At 40.2% G+C, this 22,196-nt stretch overlaps 1 protein-coding gene across 5 annotated transcripts in view; it reads left to right on the top strand.

The window, feature by feature from the left end:
• The window catches only part of ANO3 (anoctamin 3), a 386,869-nt gene that overhangs the window by 335,091 nt on the left and 29,582 nt on the right, over positions 1-22,196 (top strand). For all 5 annotated transcript variants that reach the window (XM_043516667.1, XM_043516665.1, XM_038406144.2 and 2 more), the window contains 5 exons: positions 8,348-8,430; positions 9,850-9,990; positions 10,427-10,591; positions 12,397-12,433; positions 17,054-17,165. In XM_043516667.1, coding sequence (XP_043372602.1) covers positions 8,348-8,430; positions 9,850-9,990; positions 10,427-10,591; positions 12,397-12,433; positions 17,054-17,165 — 538 coding nt within the window. The remainder of the gene's footprint in view (positions 1-8,347; positions 8,431-9,849; positions 9,991-10,426; positions 10,592-12,396; positions 12,434-17,053; positions 17,166-22,196) is intronic.

The raw sequence follows: 22,196 nt of genomic DNA, 5'->3' as shown, positions 1-22,196 counted from the left end.
CCTGGGGGATATTGTCCCTAAAAGAGGATGTGTGTGTGTCTGTCTGTCTGTCTGTCTGTCTCTCATATGAAGAACTCAATCCAGTGGAGAAGTGGAAGAACTCCTGTAGAGGTATATTAGTAATTTGGGGGCAAGATAGGCATCTTTTAGTCCGAGTGAGGTGAAATCCAGGAGTGCTATGTGTATAGTGAAGTTCTCTGCAGTGTGAGCAAGGGTGGCAGAATCTGAGCCCAAATGTTTATTTCACTGGATTCTAACATTATCAACCAAATTGAGGCTCAGAAAGGATATGTTATGTAACATGTACAATCTCTTAACACCCTTCCTTTAAAATAAGATTAATAATAACTTACACACACACACACACACACACACAATGTAACAGCCAACTTGCAGTGTTGGTTTTTATTGCTTGGCTTTACCACATCAGGGCTCTGCCTCCTATTCATAGGGTTACTGAAATAAGTCATTGGTGCAATTTTCAAAAGGGCCCAAGTGTCTTGGAGCCCAAGTCCAGTTGCAACCAATGGAAATTAAGTGTTTAAGTTACTTAGGCTATTTTGAAAATACCATCCACTATGACTTTTAGCGTCTTGAATTCTGAGTCCCTTGTCTGTATAGACTGATGTTTTTTTCACAAAAGATTCAACACTTATTTTTAAAAATGATAACATTAGAATCTTTTTTTACCCATTTTCTAGTGTTCCATTTCCGAACACAGCACTCAAGATGCACACAGCAACAAGATTCATAGATTCATAGATACTAAAGTCAGAAGGGACCACTCTGATCATCTAGTCCGACCTCCTGCACAGTGCAGGCCACAGAATGTCACCCACCACTCCTATGAAAAACCTCACCCATGTCTGAGCTATTGAAGTCCTCAAATCATGGTTCAAAACTTCAAGGAGCAGAGAAGCCTCCCTCCAGTCAACCATGCCCCATGCTACAGAGGAAGGCGAAAAACCTCCAGGGCCTCTCCAATCTGCCCTGGAGGAAAATTCCTTCCCGACCCCAAATTTGGCAATCAGCTAAACCCTGAGCATATGGGCAAGATTCACCAGCCAGATACCCAGGAAAGAATTTTCTATAGTTACTCAGATCCCATCCATCTAATATCCCATCTCAGGGGATTTGGCCTATTTACCCTGAATATTTAAAGATCAGTTACTTACCAAAATCCCATTATCCCATCATACCATCTCCTCCATAAACTTATCGAGTAGAATCTTAAAACCAGATAGATCTTTTGCCCCCACTGCTTCCCTTGGAAGGTTATTCCAAAACTTCACTCCTCTGATGGTTAAAAACCTTCGTCTGATTTCAAGTCTAAACTTCCTGGTGGCCAGTTTATACCCATTTGTTCTTGTGTCCACATTGGTGCTGAGCTTAAATAATTCCTCTCCCTCTCCTATATTTATCCCTCTGATATATTTATAGAGAGCAATCATATCTCCCCTCAACCTTCTTTTAGTTAGGCTAAACAAGCCAAGCTCCTTAAGTCTCCTTTCATAAGACAAGTTTTCCATTCCTCGGATCATCCTAGTAGCCCTTCTCTGTACCTGCTCCAGTTTGAATTCATCCTTTTTAAACATGGGAGACCAGAACTGCACACAGTATTCTAGGTGAGGTCTCACCAGTGCCTTGTATAACGGTACTAAAACCTCCTTATCCCTACTGGAAATGCCTCTCCTGATGCATCCCAAAACCGCATTAGCTTTTTTCACAGCCATATCACATTGGCAGCTCATAGTCATCCTATGATCAACCAATACTCCAAGGTCCTTCTCCTCTTCCGTTACTTCTAATTGATGCGTCCCCAGCTTATAACTAAAATTCTTGTTATTAATCCCTAAATGCATAACCTTACACTTCTCACTATTAAATTTCATCCTATTACTATTACTCCAGTTTACAAGGTCATCCAGATCCTCCTGTATAATATCCCGATCCTTCTCCGAATTGGCAATACCTCCCAGCTTTGTATCATCTGCAAACTTTATTAGCACACTCCCACTTTTTGTGCCAAGGTCAGTAACAAAAAGATTAAATAAGATTGGTCCCAAAACCGATCCCTGAGGAACTCCACTGGTAACCTCCCTCCAACCTGACAGTTCGCCTTTCAGTAGGACCCGTTGCAGTCTCCCCTTTAACCAATTCCTTATCCACCTTCTGATGTTCATATTGATCCCCATCTTCTCCAATTTAACTAATAATTCCCCATGTGGCACGGTATCAAATGCCTTACTGAAATCTAGGTAAATTAGATCCACTGCATTTCCTTTATCTAAAAAATCTGTTACTTTTTCAAAAAAGGAGATTAGGTTGGTTTGGCACGATCTACCTTTTGTAAAACCATGTTGTATTTTGTCCCATTTACCATTGACTTCAATGTCCTTAACTAATTTCTCCTTCAAAATTTTTTCCAGGACCTTGCATACTACAGATGTCAAACTAACTGGCCTGTAGTTACCTGGATCACTTTTTTTTCCTTTCTTAAAAATAGGAACTATATTAGCAATTCTCCAATCATTCGGTACTATTCCTGAGTTTACAGATTCATTAAAAATTCTTGCTAATGGGCTTGCAATTTCAGGTGCCAATTCCTTTAATATTCTTGGATGAAGATTATCTGGGCCCCCCGATTTAGTCCCATTAAGCTGTTTCAGTTTCGCTTCTACCTCTGATATGGTAATATCTACCTCTATATCCTCCTTCCCATTTGTCATGCTACCATTATCCCCAAGATCCTCTTTAGCCTTATTAAAGACTGAGGCAAAGTATTTGTTTAGATATTGGGCCATGCCTAGATTATCTTTAACCTCCGCTCCATCCTCAGTGTTAAGCGGCCCCACTTCTTCCTTCTTAGTTTTCTTCTTATTTATATGGCTATAGAACCTTTTACTATTGGTTTTAATTCCCTTTGCAAGGTCCAACTCTACTCGACTTTTAGCCTCTCTGACTTTATCCCTACATCTTCTGACCTCAATTAGGTAGGTTTCCTTGCTGATCCCTCCCATCTTCCACTCCCTGTATGCTTTCTGCTTCTTCATAATCACCTCTCTAAGATGCTTGCTCATCCAGCTTGGTCTACAACTCCTTCCTATGAATTTTTTCCCCTTTCTTGGGATACAGGCTTCCGATAGCTTCTGCAGTTTTGATTTAAAGTAATCCCAGGCCTCAACTGCCTTTAGATCCATAAGTTCTTCAGTCCAATCCACTTCCCTAACTAATTGCCTTAATTTTTGAAAGTCAGCCCTTTTGAAATCAAAAACCCTAGTTGCAGATTTATTTTTGTTAATCCTTCCATTTAGTTTGAACTGAATTAGCTCATGATCACTTGAGCCAAGATTGTCCCCTACAACCATTTCTTCTATGAGGTCCTCGCTACTCACCAAAATTAAATCTAAAATGGCATCCCCTCTAGTCGGTTCAGCAACTACTTTATGAAGGAATCCATCAGCTATCGCATCTAGGAAAATCTGAGCCCTATTATTATTACTAGCACTGGTCCTCCAGTCTATATCTGGGAAGTTAAAGTCTCCCATGATCACGCAGTTTCCATTAGTATTTACTTTATTAAAGACATCAAAAAGGGCTCTATCCATAACCAAATTAGATCCCGGAGGTCTATAGCACACCCCAAGCACTATCATAGGAGAGGCTTTACTAGTTTTCTTCCCCAATGTAATTTTTGCCCAGACAGACTCTGTCTTATCCATTGCATCGCTTCTTATTTCTTTACATTCTACCTCATCGTTGATATACAATGCTACTCCACCCCCTTTACCTTTGTTTCTGTCTTTCCTAAACAGCACATACCCTTCAATACTTGTAGTCCAGTCATGACTACTATTCCACCATGTTTCTGTTATCCCTATAATATCTGGTTTCACTTCCTGCACCAGTAGCTCTAGTTCCTCCATTTTGTTACCTAGACTCCTCGCATTGGTGTATAAACATCTTAATTTTTGCTGTTTGGCCTCGCTCACATTTTGTACCCTATTAGGCACAGTCATTCTACAGCCATTATAACCTATTAGACTAGTATCCACACCGCCCTCGCTCCTTATATACATTCTCCTACCCATGGCTGTATCCTTTCTTACTTCATCTTCTTCCCTCTCAATGCTAAAATCTGGCGTGGAGATTTTCCGGACATCTCCCATCCATCTCCCCCCAATTCCTAGTTTAAAGCTCTCTTTATCAGTTGTGCCAGCCTCGATCCTAGAAGTCTATTTCCTTCCCTACTCAGATGAAGTCCATCCCAAGAGAACTGACCTCTGTCCGTGAATGCCTCCCAGTGGCCATACATCCCAAAGCCCTCCTTATAGCACCACTGCCTAAGCCATCTGTTGACAGTCATTATCTTGTCACACCTTTGTTGCCCTTCTCTAGGAACAGGAAGGATCCCGCTAAAGATCACCTGAGCCTCAATTTCCTTAAGCGTCTTCCCCAGCCTAGCATAGTCTCCCTTGATACTTTCCAGCGAGAATCTGGCTGTATCATTTGTTCCCACATGAAGGATAATTAGGGGATTCTTTCCCGCTCCCTTGAGAATCCTTTTCAACCTCAGGTCTACATCCCTTATCTTAGCACCCGGAAGACAGCACACCCTTCTATTCTCAGGATCAGCTCTAGTTACAGGCCTGTCTATTCTTCTCAATAAAGAGTCCCCGATCACATAGACCTGCCTTTTCCTGGTGACAGTGCTATTCTCCAGTCTCTCCCCTGTTCCCTCTGGCTGCAAGTTCTTTCCATTCCTATTTTCCCTTACAATTCTCTTCAACCCATCCTGTATCCTCCTGGGGCTCATATTTGGTGTAGTCTCCCTTGACTCTTCCCCTTTTTCTATAGGGCTAGCCTCTCTTCTCTTCTTCCTTACCCTTCCACCTTCAGCGACTACCTGCTGAGCCCCTTCTTCATTTTCCAACTCTGCAAACCTGTTCCTAAGCTCTATTTCTCCTTCACTAGCCCGTCTTTTTCTCTGCCTGGTTCTTTGAGTCACATGTTTCCACTGACCACTTTCCTCATCCAGTCTCTCCTCAAAATTCTCCAGCCCTGCTTCCATCCGAGAGTCTGAGCTTTTCCCTTCAGATACCTCATATCTTTGCTCCATCATCTGCTCAAACCCCTTCCTAAACTCAACGAGACTTTCCACCTGCATCTCCAAACCTCGGATCTTTTCCTCCATCAGCTCTATCAGACGGCATTTCATGCAGATGAGTCATTGCCCATTTCTCCCCCTTTAAAAATGAAAATCTTTTAGTACATGTAAAGTCATATTAACATAGAATCACTAACCTTTTTACACAATCAACCTTTTCTGCTCAAACACCTATAGCCACCATCCTTTTTCTGTTGTGAGTAATTAAGCATTGTGTAAGACACTTTTTAAAAGGCTTTGATTAATCATCAAATAAATTGGATCACTGACAGACTGAAAGCCATCCACACCTTCCAGAGTAAGTAATAGGTGGGCCTGTGCCAACATTATGTGTCACACATAAAGCCAACTCTGGCACTTGTAGTTTTTCTTCTTCCTCCTCCTTCTCCCCTTGTCTCATCATCTGGAGTCAGGTTGTCATTCAAGCATCCACCATCATCTTCTGGCTGAGGACGCAATAAGGTCCACCTGCTTCCCCTCTCCTTTGATGCAATCCATCCATCTCTTCCTTGACTTTTCTTGGGCTTTCTTTCCTATCACCCACTCATATCGTGCTATCCTCACCAGGTCCTTTTCATTCATCCCCTGTATGTGACTGAACCAGCAAAGTTGCATTTCCTAGATTTTGTCAGCCATGTCACACTTCAATTTCCATCCTAATGCTTCATTTTAAAATCTCTCTCTTTATGCACTGTTTTGATTGCACGCAGACATCTCGAACACCTGTTGGCCCTGAATCTCCTTACCACCCATGCTTCTGCCCTGTACAGCATTGTGGGATGCCCATTGTTCTATACAGCTGAGCTTTCAGTCTCCGTGACATACACTTGTCATATGCAACCCCTGAGATGTTAGTCCACACTCTTCCAGCATACCCCAGTCTGAAATGAATGTCATGTTCACACTTGCCATCTTCCATAACCCAGTCACCAAGGTACTTCAACTGGTCAGTCTGTTCAGTCATGTGCTCCATTAAGCTCTATATCCCATTTCCCTGTGGCATCACTACTGACCCACATGACCTCAGTTTTAGTCATGCTCATTTTCAACCGGTGCCAGCTTAGCTGGTGATTAGGTCTTCTTTTGAGGATGCCTTTATTGCTGTGTCATCTGCATATAGCAGCTTCTGACCTTTTCCTGTTGGGATCTTCCTGCTGACATAATCCATCAATATGTTAAATAGCCCGGAACTGAGGGCCGAGCCCTCTTGCAGTCTGACTTTCACTTCGGAGGGACTTGTTCCAAAACACATTCTGATCATAGTTTTAATGACCTGTATAGCATATTTTACAATAGTTATTAAATCCTCAGACTCTCCATATTTCCTCAGCACTAGTGTACGCATCCTTCTTTCCACTTTATCATATGCTTTTTCTAGGTCTATAAAAGCACAGAAGCTGTCCTGCTAGTGCTTTAGCCATTTGTCTATCTCTTGATGAATTGCAAACATGGCATCTGTGGTTCCTTGTCCTTTCCTAAAGCCAAACTGTTCTTGTTCAAGGAAAGATTCCACCATTCTCCTAATCTTAGCATCCAAGACATGTTCTAGTATCTCTTCATCCCATGCTGCACTAACGTTATCCCTCAGTAGTTTCCATATTCATGGATGCTGCTCTTCTTATGTATTGAGATCAAGACAGAGTCGCACCAGTCTTCAGGAATTTTTTGTCATGCCATATTGCTGTAACCACTGTGCTCATCCATTTTATGTCTCTCTGGCCCAAGATTTTCACCACATCTGTCATTCTCGCATTTGTAGTCCAGAGGGACAATGCTAGCTGTACGGTGGGCAGCAGTAAATTCTGGAAAGGGGGCAGCGATATAAAAGGTTTTTTTTATTTATAAGGCGGAAACCAGGGGAAAGGCAAAATATAAGTGTGGTTCAATACTGTACCTCTGAAAATTAGGCCACTTACTTTGGGGGTTAAATATGGATTTAGGTGCCTAACAATATTAGTTTTGAAAACAGTGGCACTGCATAAACCCAAGCCTTTTTTGTGCTTTTTAGGCATAGTCACATGTTGAAACAATGCAGCTTGATACTGTTCCAAAGGGAATTCTGGGGAAGCCACCCAAGGCTATGCATGGGTGCCTATCTTATGGAGTTCAGCCTGCTTGATTTATGCACTGGTCCCATTCCCCTGGGGCACGTGGAGAAACCACTCCTTACATTCTCTGTAGCATGGAATTGCAATACTGACAAGCCCGTTCATGGTATGAATGGGGTAATGGTTCTTGTGCACCATCTCCCCTTCTGTAACTTAGATTAGGTCTCCTTAATATATGGCAATATAAAATAATATTTTCTGTATAAATAATACTAGGGATCAAATAATATATTTAAAATAATATTGTACTGTATCTCAAGAGGATACAATTTTGGCTCCTTATATCTGTAACCTGTGGCTCTTGCGTACCTTTATAATTCTGCCAATGATTTTTAAAAATGCTATTATGATCTCTAGCAATGGACCCAGTAGTGCTTTGCAGACACTACAGCACACTGCACTGTTGTACAGAACTGCTGTAGAATACTGTAACAGTGTCAATAAAAACTAGCAGCATATACTAGATCACTGTAAGAGCATTATAGGTCTGAGTCTGATCTCACATACACCACTGCAAATCAGAAGTAACTGTTAAAGTAATCTGTTTAAGTCAATGGAATTACACTGGCATAAGAAAGCAAGAGTCAAGCTACTCTTAACTCGCACCAGTTTCAGGAAGATCAGAATCCAGCTCTGTTTCTAAATGTAGTCCACCTAACCAGCATTGTTGTATGTGTATTTATTCTTTTAAAAAATAGATTTATTTATTAAAAATTATAAAATTGGAGTTTGATTAAAATTTTAACCAAAATAATGAACTAAATGCAGTGATTGTGTCACATGTGGTCAGGCAACTCTTTCCAGTATATAGGTAACAGATGGTGGGGGAGGGGGGAATTCTTACTGAGATTGTTGCAAATTACTGCTCTACTCTAATATCAGTTAATTTACTCTGGAATTAGTTATTTTTAGAGTCTATAGGTGATGACCAACTAGAACATGGAAAATGATCATGCCTCTATGTTTTTAAACCCATGTTTTAATTGTGAAAAATAATAAAAAGTATAACTAATGTTATAGTGTTATAATGTGTTATAATGTGTAATAATTATATGTGTTATAATGTCCACAGCTACAGTGTTTCTAGAGTTTTGGAAAAGGCGGAGAGCTGTGCTCACCTATGACTGGGATCTCATAGACTGGGAGGATGAAGAGGTAAGATCGCAAATAAGCAATCTAATGATGATCTTATAATCAACACAATGACAGTGTAAGTAGTAATGCTTTGTGCTTTGCTAGGACAATTGAATTTGCTATATAACACTGGTGCAATAGATCAATAATGTATTTTGCAAGTAGAAGTGCATCCAAATTCAAATACTACTCTCCTCTTGGCAAAGTTTCTTTCTTTCTTTCTGAAGGGCAATGTTACTCCTTTTGTTTAAGCAGGGTATGTGAATAAAAAAAATCTAAGTGTCATATTTAGCAAAGTGTGATGGGGGCAGCCAGGAATATCTGCCAGGGTAAGCAGGCCCTTTAAGCGGGATTTAGGGGCCAGCTGTGGCCCTATCCCAGTGTAGCTTAAAGCTAAGGGATTCTGGGACTTGTAGTCCTGAGGGACTATGGAAGCTGTTGAATGTGAAGCAAAGTATTTTGGGAATTAGGTCATGGATAAAAAGAGCTCCCTTCTCCCCACAAAGGGGAGACTAGGGAATAAGCAAGAAGTGTTGTGTGGGACTCTGCCTAAAGAGAATGCAACTTGCTATTGGGTCCCTCCAGACAAAGAGCCCACCTCAGTGCTAGCAAAGGGCTAGGGAAGAGTATGCTATTTAGAGCTAGAAAGCCAAACACAGTAAGGACCTGATCCCTTTCCCTGCATATACTGATAATCAGCCTTCAACTCCTATGATCCCTTTGCACTACAAATTCCTGATTCAGCCCAGAATCAAGCCATTCTAGAAAAGTGTCAGAGCCTAGACTTTGAGCCACTCTTAAAGGGCCAGCTCAGCCTATTTCAGTCTGCCATGGGCACCAACAAATAGCAAATAGTTCTGTCTTTGCAAGTCTCATGAAATTTGCTCTGTAAGTCACAAGTGAACATTGCTGTAATGGAATTTAAGGACACTCACCTCTAGGATAATGATTGAAATTTGGTCCAAGTTAATTGAGACCCAATGTCATTATCCCTTCATGGCTCTTCAGGAGCCTCTTGGAGATGAGTTGATGATGTTAGTCTAGTTCCTAATGAACATTTTCCACACCACAAAAATCACCACCATAACAGTTTTCTTAGCAATCTCAGCAGAGAAACCAGTGACCAAATCAACATGGCAACCCAACTCCTTTTCATCCCTGGAGGTAATTCTTCTAGCACCTTGGCTGGTGATTGAGGGAAAACTTTTACCGCCATGATTTGTGCTGCTCCTGATCTCTGTGTGAATGTAATGACATGTCTCAAAGGGTCTCCAATTCAGCCTCTTTCAAGGGCAATTATTTGGATATTTACTTTAAAAATATGTGAAGCACTTTGGGAGGAAGGGAGCTATACAATTGCCAGTCATTATCATGATAGAATGTTTATACTGAACACCTGCTGCTTTACTACTTAGATTGAAGCAATCTATGTCATTGCAGGAAGAGCTGCGCCCCCAGTTTGAAGCGAAATACTCCCAAGTGGAACGAGTAAATCCCATCACAGGAAAACCTGAACCTTTTCAACCCTTCCCTGATAAACTTAGTCGACTGATGGTGTCTGTCTCAGGAATATTCTTCATGGTAAAGTTTCTAATGATATTGGAAGGCCACTCTAGGCCTTATTTTGATATCACACCAATGTAAATCAGGAGTACTTCCACTAAAGTTAATGGAGTTACAGTGGTGTAACGTGTAAGTGAGATCAGACTAAGCACAATGCTTGTTAATGTTCGATGGGTTGGTGGTGGCTTGTGGTTCTTGGGTGTGTGTGTTGGGGGGAGGTTGCACCTTTAGAAATTTGCAAAAATATAATATAGTGGGCATTTGTCTTTATATAATAACAGAGAATTTTGTTTCAGTAGTCTAGTATTTTGTCTTTAAACTAAGACTGCTCCATGAAACAAATTGGGCTCTCTCCTTTTTAAAAGCACTCAATAATCTATTGATCTTTATTTCAGCTGTTTATTTTAATAGATATTTTATTCTTCTAAATACACATGCATTTATTTCCCTGCAGATTTCTTTGGTACTCACTGCAGTGTTTGCAGTTGTGGTCTATCGCCTGGTAGCTATGGAACAATTTGCATCCTTCCAATGGTATTTTATCAAAAAGTACTGGCAGTTTGCAACATCTGGCACTGGAGTCTGTATCAATTTCATGATCATCATGTCACTTAATGTTGTAAGTTTTAAAACTTTTAAAAAGAGGGATAAGGATTTCAAGTGATACATTGCATTTTTTAAAAAACGAGTTACTGTATAATTGTAACTCAGGTAACTTTGGTAATAGAATGAAACAGAAACACTTTATGAACTCTGCACATTTTAGTACTGTAACAGTTTTGTTACAAATAGCTGATTGTGTAACACATTCTTGCCTTTCGAAACACGTATTTTATTAATTTATATATAAAAATGTCTGCGGATTGTTTATTTGTATTACAATAATATACAGAGATGGTGTTGCAATTGCTTTTGTTCAACAGCATGCTGTTGTTTCAATGGTTTTTGAGCTGCCTGTGCAATTCCTCATTACAAATATTTCACCATACCACTAAGTCTCAGTGGCACAGAACACCATTTTTACATTAGCAAAATCCACTGCTATCCAATTTGGAATTGTGATATCAATGCTGTAATCAGTAGAGGAAGTGTGAGGGAGGAAAAGCATCTACAAATGTAGGACTTCACAATAAGTGTAAAGTGTTCCAAAAACCTCCAGATGTTTCACAAAACACTTCACAATTTTTTTCAGTGATTTTACAAAAGCAGAAGAAATAAAGCTATTCAGTCTTCCTGACTGAGAATTCTAGCTCCTCTCCCAAATGTAAAAAGGTTCTTAATAATGAAATCTAGATTCTCCCATTTCTACTTTTCAACTCATCTGTTATCAACATTTTAAAATCTTAGAGGCATTGCAGAATATGGTTTTAGTTTAGCTTTTCTCTACTAAAATATACATTTATAGGTTAAAATGTCTACTGTATTAGCAGATTTTATATTGGTATAAAATGTTCTCTGTCCCTACTGATGGCATTCATAATTTCTCTACTATGATATTAGAAGTCTAAATAGGTAAAGATTAGGAATTATGTAGCATTGTAACTTCTTCTGTTATCTACTAAGTAGGTAGCTTTCTAAAAGCAGTCTCTCCAAATTTTTTGAGATTATTAATTATCCTATTTCCTGGTCATGAAAAGAACATACAAGCAAAACAAAGCTATTGAAAACATGGAGACACTCTTGGAAACATTTGTGCTTTTACAAAGTCATTTATGCATTCGGGCTGAAGTTTGTTTGAGAAGAATGGGTGGGGATCATGATTGTACTATCAAATAAACAAGTAAGGCAAATGCTAATTAAATGACTCCATGTACAAATGAATGCAAAGGGAAATCCTAGTGTAATAAATCTGTGGTTTCTCTCTACTTTCAGACCAGTCACATCCACTTATTCCTAACAATAAGGGGGAAACCGATGAATGCTCATGCAGATATCTGTTTATATATTAATATTTTTGTGAATATGTATTTGCATGAAAAGTATTCCTCCAGCCATCTCAAAATCTTTGTAGATACATATAGTCAGAAAATAGATCAATACCATCTGCAACTTAAGTGACCAGTCACACAGGGTAAATAGCAAATGATAAATTGCAAATAGTTTGAGCATTCTGTGGACTGAAATATATTTCTATAAATCATTATATAAATAAATAAAGCTATGAACATAAAAATCTAATTGTGTTTGTGGATAATTAGCCTAGAGGGAAAAGAGGGACTAAAATAGATGAATCATTTTTTCATTGCAAATATTTAAGACTCCTGCGGCTTCTTTCCCTTCTCTCAGTTATCTTGATGTTGTAGGACAGTTAAATACTTGTTACCTTCAAGTGCTTACTTTTATTCATTATTTAATAGATATCCTGATATTTTAACAATATAAAATCTTTGCAATAATTTATGCTGTTTCTTATTTTTACTTCAGGTATATGAAAAAGTTGCTTATCTCCTAACAAATTTAGGTAGGTGCATCAGTTATACTGTATAACTTTGTATTTCAATATCAAATCATCAAAAACATTTTTACATGCATAGTAACATGGTGCCCTTCCCCAAACTATTAATTGCCTACCAACGGCAGTGAAAACTATTACCTAGCATATGTTGGGGGGGGAAAGCGAGGGGGGGGGAGGAAAAGAAAACTGGTCAATGGCCACTAGAGATGACCAAATCCCTAGATCAAGAGATGCCCCCACTCTCCCCCATTCAGACCTTAGAGAAGTTTGGATCACAGATGAACTATGCAACTGTGGACCATTTCTAGAAGTCATCATCCTGCAGTCTGCTTAGTACAGGGTGACAGCTAACGACCATATGGAATTAATTCAGTTGAGCTGTTCATGGGCTCTGGTGTCACCCCTGTGTGGATCAGATTAGACAATCAACGCCTAAATTGTTCCTTCACCTAAATACAGATAACTTTTGATTTCATCCCGCTGTATCAGAATTGTTAACATTTTGTGCCCCAGGATCAATTCTTTTTAGTTTTCAAATGCTATCTGGCAAAGTTGGAAGCCTGAAAAAAATAGTGTTGTGTTTTTTTACCTGTCCCACTGGTAGAAAGAGGAGATGTATCAGGTTAGGATCATGCCCCGTCCATTGGTCTCAGTTAGTGAGAAAAAACTCCTCTCCCTTTTCCAGACAAATATTCTGACTAGTGCTATGTGAGACCTGGGATTTACATTTCATGAACAATTTCCTGATTTTGACATTTGTTTTCATTCCAAATTGGGATACAACAAAAAATTTCAAAATTTCCCATGAGTTTAAATTTTCAAAAAAATCACTTAGGGTTAATTGAAATGTTTCAATTTCAACTTCTTAGTGTTTTTGAAAAATACAATGTAAAATAAAATTACAAACAAAGCAAAATATTCCATCCAAAAACATGTAAAAGAAATGTTTTGACCTTATCAAAATGCTATATAAAAATTTTAAAACAAAATGTCAAAATTAACACATTCCCACTGAAAGATTTTGGTTTAGGTAAAATGGCATTTTTCACTGGAAAATCTTTCCATCAAATTTTTGACCAGCTGTAATTTTGACTCTTTAAAAAGAAACTAATAATAAAACTTGCAATCACAATTCAGTCAAAAAGTTGTGATCAGGGAGGGTACTTTTTTAATTTCCAATCTGGTGCTGTGTCAATATTTTATTCTTAACATTTCATCTGATGTGTTCTAGCCAATTTAATGATATAGTTGATTGTGCTGTAATTCACACAAAGAACTCAGTCTTTCAATGTAACAGGAGGCTGTGAGATTTGTACATGTGTAATACTAAAGACATGGTAATTCTCCACACAGAGAAGACTACAAAAAATTTTAACTCAGGCGCTTGATGCCCTACATTTACTAGTACTGCTTTACATGAAACTCCACTTTACCTATTAATCGATAAGTGACTAGGTGTTTGGAAGCACCCACAAAAGTTTGACAGTCATTGGGCTCATCCAAATTATTTTATATAATCTTGTGCCTAGTTAAACTCAGATTTTACCCTTACTGATCTAAATGTGTCTATCAAAGTATTTTGTTGAATGCTACAGGAAATGAGAGAGAACAAAGCTTTGATTTGTTAGAGCTGTTTTTCCTATTATACGTGAAAAGTTCTGACATCTGGTGTAATAGAGTGTCAGTTATCCCTTTCATAATATGGCTTCTGGTCCTGCAGAAGTAGGTCATGATGATGTACGTTTTGTTTCCATACATAATAGACTTTGGAAAAGTGCTTATTATTGAGGTAAGTGTCCAGGTCAGTCACAAGAATGCTGAAGGCAAGAACTAGTGAGGACAGACCATTTATATATATATGGAACTAGCCAAAACACTGCAACTTAACTGAACAGAACTTCACAAAGTAATTCCTAAGAGCAATAGGTCATTCGTGGCTGCAGTTGAAAAACAACTAGCCTCATTCCATCACTGGCCTCTGCACTTTTTGGAACACACACACACACTTCTCCAAAGTCCAAATGACCCTGCCCTAACTGTAAAACCTAAATGGGCCTAAACTAAACACCAGTCAATCTGAGGTCTTGCATAAGGCCAATGGTGACAGGCAGCAGGATTACCCAGTGACAGCCCTTCTAACAAATATGTCACACAACTGGATGACAGACACCATTAACCCTGCCTAAGCAATCCAGCACCAGTTTTTAGAACTAACATCATTTCTCAAGACAAATTCTGGTGTTCAGATGCAGGCAAACTGCAAGGTCTGCCTATAGACAAACAGATAGGAAAGTGTTCACTCGTTCATAACTCCAATTAAAACAGAACTAAAATAAAACTAAAATTAACTAAAATTTTAAAAAGAACATTTAAATTCACTTCAGCATTTTCTGACTTGGACGAGAACACAGTTGGCTACTTTTCACCTTCAGTGGAATGACTTTTTATTGCCCTTGTGTTCCTAGATGCTTCGTGAACTCAGGGCTTGGCTACACTTGCAAGTTAGAGTGCACAAAATCAGCCCCGGGCGCCCTAACTCCTGAGGTGTCCACACTGGCAAGGCATTTAGAGGGCCTGGACTTTGCAGCTGAAGCATTCCTGGTAATCCACCTCCACAAGAAGCATAGAGCTTGCTGTGCCCTGGCTGGAGTGCGAGGTGTCAGTGTGGATGACGTGTTGCATTACTGCACTGTGATTAGCCTCCAGAAACATCCCATAATCCCCTGAAGTCAAGTGGCCACTCTGGTCATTGTTTTGAACTTGGCTGCTGGCATGTGGATATCCTTCTTCAAAGCTCCATTTCTGACAGCCGGCATGGTTATCTGCTCTGGGACAAAGCAAGCCATTACTGTGGAATGCTGATGCTGTGGAGGCCTGCGTGTGTGAGAGCGAGAAGGGGGAGCGGAGTGCTGATGTCAGGGTTTCTGCCTGCTGCTGTCTGAATTTACAAGACAGCATGCTGACACATTCTCTACCCCGCAAAACACACTGTCTCTCCCCCCATATACATACATTCTACTCCCACCCCCCACTTGAAAAGCACGCAGCAGCCATTTGCACACTGGGATAGCTACCCAATGCACTGCTCTCTGTGGCCTTGCAAGAGGTGCAAATATGGCCACGCCACTGCACTTGCAGCTGACAGTGTAAACACACTGCAGTGCTTTCCTGCTGCTGTCTCTGAGGGCTGGTTTAAATCCCAGCACTCTACATCTGCAAGTGTAGCCAAGTCCTCATTACAATAATAAAAGGAAAGGAAGAAAAAACCAATAACTGGTTGTCAACAGGTTGGGATCTTCCAATGAAAGGTACACCACAGCCTTATAATGTGTGTGTTTATTTTGTCTCTAAGCAACCATATAAACTTTAGAGGATTGAATATCTCATTCAGTGTTTGAAAAGTTCACCCACCCTATCTTGGTTAATTACTTCTGCTTGTTCTAGTTAAGCAGCTCACACCTCGAATCTGAAAGGGTTTCTATTAAAGAACTCAAAGAAAAAAATGCAGTTGTTTTTTCACTGAAACAATGTGACTACATCTATTTTAAACACTCCAAAGTGTATTTATTGATTTCATGGTGAGTTATGTGACTTAGACTCTAAATCACTCAGGTAGTTTTGAATTGTTTACCTGCATACATTATAGCATAATTAATTTTTTAAAAGCAATTTGAAATTTTTATGAAAAATGTCAAAATTGCAAATTTCAATAATTAACAGCCAGTTCTAATTAAGATACAATTCGTGCTCTAAAAATCCTAAAATCTTCTTGCAAAGAGTGGAAGTGAGGAATTAAATAAAACTTTTGAGGTGTTTATATGCAGATTTATATTTGTAGTTAAAAAATATAAAGGACCAATTCATTCCATCTGCCCCCAGGGTGTTGTCAAATGCCTGACACCTTAGAGTCATCATGACAGAGTTGAGTCTTGATGAGAAAGTAGTGTCCCTGTGGATTCATTGAGGGAAGATGTTTCCATACAGAAGGAGTAGCACAGAATAGGACATGAAAATGTTTATGAGAAGCTGATAGGGAGAGGTTGCTGCCAATTCTAATCACTTCATTGCTTGTCTACCATGCCATTGTGTATTGAGTTGCTGATGCTAAGCTTTATCATGCACAACTGCTGAGAAGAATCGAAGAGATACAGCAGGTAAGGTAATATCTTTTATTGGACCAACTTCTGTTGGCGAGGGAGACAAATTTTTGAGCTACACAGAGCTCTTCCTTGGTCTGGGAAATGTACTAAGAGAAGAATCAAGGTATCTCAAAGGATTAAAAAAATTGAAGATTCAAACTGAATTCAGAAAGAGAGACATCAAAATGGAGAATGGAACTCTCACTGGAAGTTCTGTGATGTTGCACAGTTTAGGGACACCATTTTTGATTTGTGCATAGAACCAAGCTGGTCATAGCTGGCGTAGGAGTTTTGTGGCCCTCTAACTGCACACTTTATTGAAAAGGGGAAAAATAAGGGGAAAAATAAACTTTTACTTAAAGAGTTAAATTAATTTGAGATCTATCATTTCTTCTTTAGGAGGCAGGTTGACCCTGGAACTCTGTAAGACACTTGCAACTTCATTTCATTTGTAAATATGTAATGTGTACTATGTCACTCCTTTTAGAACATCCTAGAACAGAATCTGAATGGGAAAACAGTTTTGCCTTGAAAATGTTCCTCTTCCAGTTTGTCAACTTAAACAGCTCTATCTTTTATATTGCTTTTTTCCTTGGCAGGTAAGTTATTTTTGGTCATGATTTTATCTCCTAAATATAAGAGGGAAATGCATACCAAACTATTAGTGCTAGATATTTCATTATGGTAATGTATTAAATTGTGGTAAAGAAAATGTTTTAACATGATAGATAGATGTAAGAATCAGCAACATTTGTGGAGCTGAGTATAAACTAAAACCAAAACTTTCAAACATGGATATAAGTTTAAGATCTTAAAATCTGATTTTTTTTCCCCAGAGGTGCTGAGCACCTGCTGTTCTTATTGACATCAACAGGGATTGGGGATGCTCAAAACCTCTGAAAATCAGGCCAGTTATTTAGATACCTAAAAACAGATTTGTGTCGAACATGCTGATACATTTCAAAAGCTGGATCTAGCTCCATCCCTTTTTGCTCATCAGTCTCCTATTGGTAATGTTTCCTGGAAAACAAATCCTATAACTAGCAGTGCTGTATAGTGGTTCGCAGACAGGATTGGGAGCCAGGGTTCCTGGATTCTATTTCTATAACTGTTGCTTATTCACTGTGTAAGCTTGGTCAAGCATCTTGACCTTGTTTCATTTTCACCATTTTTAAATAAGTTTGATAATATTTGCCAACCTTACAAGACTGTTGGAAATACTAATTAATTTATGTCTACAAAACATTTGAGTTCTTTGACTGGAACTGCCAAGTTTTATGATGATGGTTCAGTTAAAGATGGAAAAAATAGAAAACCTCTTGCTAAGAATATCATAGAATTACTCTGTTTAACTATAAATTACTAAACATATTGAAACAAGCTACAGGCAATATTACAATTTATGCTAATTATATTAGACACTTCTTTATGCCATCCATTTTATGTCTTTTATCTTCTTCTGACTTGCAAAATCTAGTGTCCTGTAAGATCCAGAAGTTCCAATCCTTCATTTCTTTCTCAGGTGAAATTTCCATTGAAGTCATTTGGAGTTTTGCCTGAGCAGGGAATTACATATAGAGCTATTAGAACTGTGAGAAGGATTTATTATGAATATCTGTTTGTAACAGAGATTGACCTGAAATGCAGACTGCATATCTGAGGCCCCAATCCTGGAGCTGGATCTGCATGAGCCGATCCCTGTGCCTGTGTGGATCCTCATTGATTGCATGAGTATAATGGGTTTCAGCGTAGCAGCCGTGTTAGTCTGTATTTGCAAAAAGAAAAGGAGTACTTGTGGCACCTTAGAGACTAACAAATTTATTAGAGCATAAGCTTTCGTGAGCTACAGCTCACTTCATCGGATGCATTTGGTGGAAAAAACAGAGGAGAGATTTATATACACACACACAGAGAACATGAAACAATGGGTTTATCATACACACTGTAAGGAGAGTTTTCAGAGTAGCAGCCGTGTTAGTCTGTATTCGCAAAAAGAAAAGGAGTACTTGTGGCACCTTAGAGACTAACAAATTTATTAGAGCATAAGCTTTCGTGAGCTACAGCTCACTTCATCGGATGCATTTGCATTTGTGAAATACCATGGGGAAATAGTTTTACTTTGTGTAATGACTCATCCATTCCCAGTCTCTATTCAAGCCTAAGTTAATTGTATCCAGTTTGCAAATTAATTCCAATTCAGCAGTCTCTCCTTGGAGTCTGTTTTTGAAGATTTTGTTGAAGTATAGCCACTCTTAGGTCTGTAATCGAGTGTCCAGAGAGATTGAAGTGTTCTCCAACTGGTTTTTGAATGTTATAATTCTTGACGTCTGATTTGTGTCCATTCATTCTTTTACGTAGAGACTGTCCAGTTTGGCCAATGTACATGGCAGAGGGGCATTGCTGGCACATGATGGCATATATCACATTGGTAGATGCGCAGGTGAACGAGCCTCTGATAGTGTGGCTGATGTGATTAGGCCCTATGATGGTGTCCCCTGAATAGATATGTGGACAGAGTTGGCAACGGACTTTGTTGCAAGGATAGGTTCCTGGGTTAGTGGTTCTGTTGTGTGGTGTGTGGTTGCTGGTGAGTATTTGCTTCAGATTGGGAGGCTGTCTGTAAGCAAGGACTGGTCTGTCTCCCAAGATCTATGAGAGTGATGGGTCGTCCTTCAGGATAGGTTGTAGATCCTTGATCATGCGTTGGAGAGGTTTTAGTTGGGGGCTGAAGGTGATGGCTAGTGGCGTTCTGTTGTTTTCTTTGTTGGGCCTGTCCTGTAGTAGGTGACTTCTGGGTACTCTTCTGGCTCTGTCAATCTGTTTCTTCACTTCAGCAGGTGGGTATTGTAGTTGTAGGAATGCATGATAAAGATCTTGTAGGTGTTTGTCTCTGTCTGAGGGGTTGGAGCAAATGCGGTTATATCGTAGCACTTGGCTGTAGACAATGGATCGAGTGGTATGATCTGGATGAAAGCTAGAGGCATGTAGGTAGGAATAGCGGTCAGTAGGTTTCCGATATAGGGTGGTGTTTATGTGACCATCGCTTATTAGCACCGTAGTGTCCAGGAAGTGGATCTCTTGTGTGGACTGGTCCAGGCTGAGGTTGATGGTGGGATGGAAATTGTTGAAATCATGGTGGAATTCCTCAAGAGCATCTTTTCCATGGGTCCAGATGATGAAGATGTCATCAATGTAGCGCAAGTAGAGTAGGGGCATTAGGGGACGAGAGCTGAGGAAGCGTTGTTCTAAGTCAGCCATAAAAATGTTGGCATACTGTGGGGCCATGCGGGTACCCATCGCAGTGCCGCTGATTTGAAGGTATACATTGTCACCAAATCCTCTACAGCAAACAGGGAAAGATTAAGAATGAGCTCTCAAAACTGGATACTCTCATAAAGAACCAACCTTCCACACAAACTTCCTCGTGGCTGGACTTTACAAAAACTAGACAAGCCATTTACAAAACACACTTTGCTTCTCTACAAAAGAAAAAGGACACTAAGCTATCTAAACTACTATATGCCACAAGGGGCCACAACAATGGTTCCCGTAACCCACCCAGCAATATTGTTAATCTATCCAACTATACTCTTAGCCCAGCAGAAGAATCTGTCCTATCTCGGGGCCTCTCCTTTTGCCCCTCCACCCCCACGAACATGATACAGTTCTGTGGTGACCTAGAATCCTATTTTCGACGTCTCAGACTCAAGGAATATTTCCAACACACCTCTGACCAACATATTAACCCACAGAGACCTTCCTGCCAATACTACAAAAAGAAGGATTCTGGGTGGACTCCTCCTGAAGGTCGAAACAGCAGCCTGGATTTCTACATAGACTGCTTCCGCCGACGTGCACGAGCTGAAATTGTGGAAAAGCAGCATCGCTTACCCCATAACCTCAGCCATGCAGAACACAGTGCCATCCACAGCCTCAGAAACAACTCTGACATCATAATCAAAAAGGCTGACAAAGGAGGTGCTGTCGTCATCATGAATAGGTCGGAGTATGAACAAGAGGCTACTAGGCAGCTCTCCAACACCACTTTCTACAAGCCATTACCCTCTGATCCCACTGAGAGTTACCAAAAGAAACTACAGCATTTGCTCAAGAAACTCCCTGAAAAAGCACAAGAACAAATCCGCACAGACACACCCCTGGAGCCCCGACCTGGGGTATTGTATCTGCTACCCAAGATCCATAAACCTGGAAATCCTGGATGCCCCATCATCTCAGGCATTGGCACCCTGACAGCAGGATTGTCTGGCTATGTAGACTCCCTCCTCAGACCCTTCATTACCAGCACTCCCAGCTATCTTCGAGACACCACTGACTTCCTGAGGAAACTACAGTCCATTGGTGATCTTCCTAAAAACACCATCCTAGCCACTATGGATGTAGAAGCCCTCTACACCAACATTCCACACAAAGATGGACTACAAGCCGTCAGGAACAGTATCCCCGATACTGTCACGGCTAACCTGGTGGCTGAACTTTGTGACTTTGTCCTCACCCATAACTATTTCACATTTGGGGACAATGTATACCTTCAAATCAGCAGCACTGCGATGAGTACCCGCATGGCCCCACAGTATGCCAACATTTTTATGGCTGACTTAGAACAACGCTTCCTCAGCTCTCGTCCCCTAATGCCCCTACTCTACTTGCGCTACATTGATGACATCTTCATCATCTGGACCCATGGAAAAGAAGCTCTTGAGGAATTCCACCATGATTTCAACAATTTCCATCCCACCATCAACCTCAGCCTGGACCAGTCCACACAAGAGATCCACTTCCTGGACACTACGGTGCTAATAAGCGATGGTCACATAAACACCACCCTATATCGGAAACCTACTGACCACTATTCCTATCTACATGCCTCTAGCTTTCATCCAGATCATACCACTCGATCCATTGTCTACAGCCAAGTGCTACGATATAACCGCATTTGCTCCAACCCCTCAGACAGAGACAAACACCTACAAGATCTCTATCATGCATTCCTACAACTACAATACCCACCTCCTGAAGTGAAGAAACAGATTGACAGAGCCAGAAGAGTACCCAGAAGTCACCTACTACAGGACAGGCCCAACAAAGAAAACAACAGAACGCCACTAGCCATCACCTTCAGCCCCCCAACTAAAACCTCTCCAACGCATCATCAAGGATCTACAACCTATCCTGAAGGATGACCCATCACTCTCACAGATCTTGGGAGACAGACCAGTCCTTGCTTACAGACAGCCCCCCAATCTGAAGCAAATACTCACCAGCAACCACACACTACACAACAGAACCACTAACCCAGGAACCTATCCTTGCAACAAAGCCCGTTGCCAACTCTGTCCACATATCTATTCAGGGGACACCATCATAGGGCCTAATCACATCAGCCACACTATCAGAGGCTTGTTCACCTGCGCATCTACCAATGTGATATATGCCATCATGTGCCAGCAATGCCCCTCTGCCATGTACATTGGCCAAACTGGACAGTCTCTACGTAAAAGAATGAATGGACACAAATCAGACGTCAAGAATTATAACATTCAAAAACCAGTTGGAGAACACTTCAATCTCTCTGGTCACTCGATCACAGACCTAAGAGTGGCTATACTTCA

The sequence above is a fragment of the Dermochelys coriacea genome, chromosome 6 (genome assembly GCF_009764565.3).
Source record: "Dermochelys coriacea isolate rDerCor1 chromosome 6, rDerCor1.pri.v4, whole genome shotgun sequence".
NCBI classification, from domain to species: domain Eukaryota; kingdom Metazoa; phylum Chordata; order Testudines; family Dermochelyidae; genus Dermochelys; species Dermochelys coriacea.
This window is presented reverse-complemented; position numbering and strand designations above follow the sequence as displayed.